Here is a 1,336-nt window from a genome sequence, read left to right as displayed (position 1 = left end):
AGTGCTTTTTACGTGCCACCAGCATGGGAGCCAGTCAGGGGATACTGGTATCAGCCATGTTCAGATGGTGCTTTTTACGTGCCACCAGCATGGGAGCCAGTCAGGGGATACTGGTATCAGCCATGTTCAGATGGTGCTTTTTATGTGCCACTGGCACAGAAGCCAGCTTATTATCGTGAGGTTGTGAGTTCGAATCCCAGACCGGGCTGCGTGTTGCGTTCTTGAGCAAGACACTTTATTTCACGTTGCTCCAGTTCACTCAGCTGTAGAAATGAGTTACGACATCACAGGTGCCAAGCTGTACCAGCCTTTGCCTTTCCCTTGGATAACATCGGTGGCATGGAGAGGGGGAGGCTGGTATGCATGGGTAACTGCTGGTCTTCCATAAACAACCTTGCCTGGACTTGTGCCTGGGAGGGTAACTTTCTAGGTGCAATCCTATGGTCAGTCATGACCGAAGGGGGTCTCAGCATGATGATAGTGTCTCTCTTCCTCCTCCACTGAACTAAACCACAAAAAAATGGAATTTCTAAATATTTACTCACATTTTTAAATCTTTTCCAGAAATCCCCTTTTCTTTTTTCATTTTCTGGTTGTTTATATCAGGCCCCTCTTCTAAAACTTTACTCTTCATTTTCAACTTGGCCTCTTCAATTTCAGCCAGGAGCACCATGTGAAGAAATTCTTGGTATGATTCACAACAATAAATTTCTTCAGGTGCCAAAGTCATTTGTTCTTGCAGTGATACCAAAGGCTTGATTGGATGCTTACAGAACTGGCAAATATTTTTTGGTAATGGTGTATCCATCTGTGTGGAATTACTGCCATCCAAAGACAACTCAACTTCCTCAGATTCTCTTTTGTACTGCAAAAAATATACACACCAGTTCTAAAATAACTGAATGGTGAACACAAAACAAGAAGAAGGGAGCAGAAAGGGTCAGTTCTGAAAAATGTTTTCATGATTATAAAACTAACAATTATAACGAGAGAAAGCTCTTATTAAAATGTATGTAGGTATTGGCATATAGTTAAGAAGTTTACTCCAAACCCAAATGGTTCTTGGTTCAATCCCATTGCATGACATTGTCTTGTACCTTAAACTCATATCTCTCTATCTCTCTCTCTCTCTCTCTCTCTCTATATATATATATATATATATATATATATATGCTGGCTAGGCTGGGTGGGGGAGCTTGTCTCCCCTTCGCAAACTTAAGGACACAGTAATTGTGTCAAGGCCGACAGGAAGCGGTCCATCTTCCTAGGGCTAAACGGCAGTAGTGTGTTCCCTTATTGGGATTGTCACATTAAGTTGACAATATACTACAACTTT

At 41.8% G+C, this 1,336-nt stretch overlaps 1 protein-coding gene across 1 annotated transcript in view; it reads right to left on the bottom strand.

The window, feature by feature from the left end:
* The window catches only part of LOC106883314 (glutamate-rich protein 6), a 16,817-nt gene that overhangs the window by 9,573 nt on the left and 5,908 nt on the right, over window positions 1-1,336 (bottom strand). The window contains exon 6 of the mRNA XM_052976822.1: window positions 546-865. Within this exon, the coding sequence (XP_052832782.1) occupies window positions 546-865 (320 nt within the window). The remainder of the gene's footprint in view (window positions 1-545; window positions 866-1,336) is intronic.

This window comes from Octopus bimaculoides, chromosome 25 (assembly GCF_001194135.2).
Source record: "Octopus bimaculoides isolate UCB-OBI-ISO-001 chromosome 25, ASM119413v2, whole genome shotgun sequence".
Lineage (NCBI taxonomy): Eukaryota > Metazoa > Mollusca > Cephalopoda > Octopoda > Octopodidae > Octopus > Octopus bimaculoides.
Note: the sequence above shows the minus strand (reverse complement) of the source record. Positions and strands in the feature narration are given on the sequence as shown.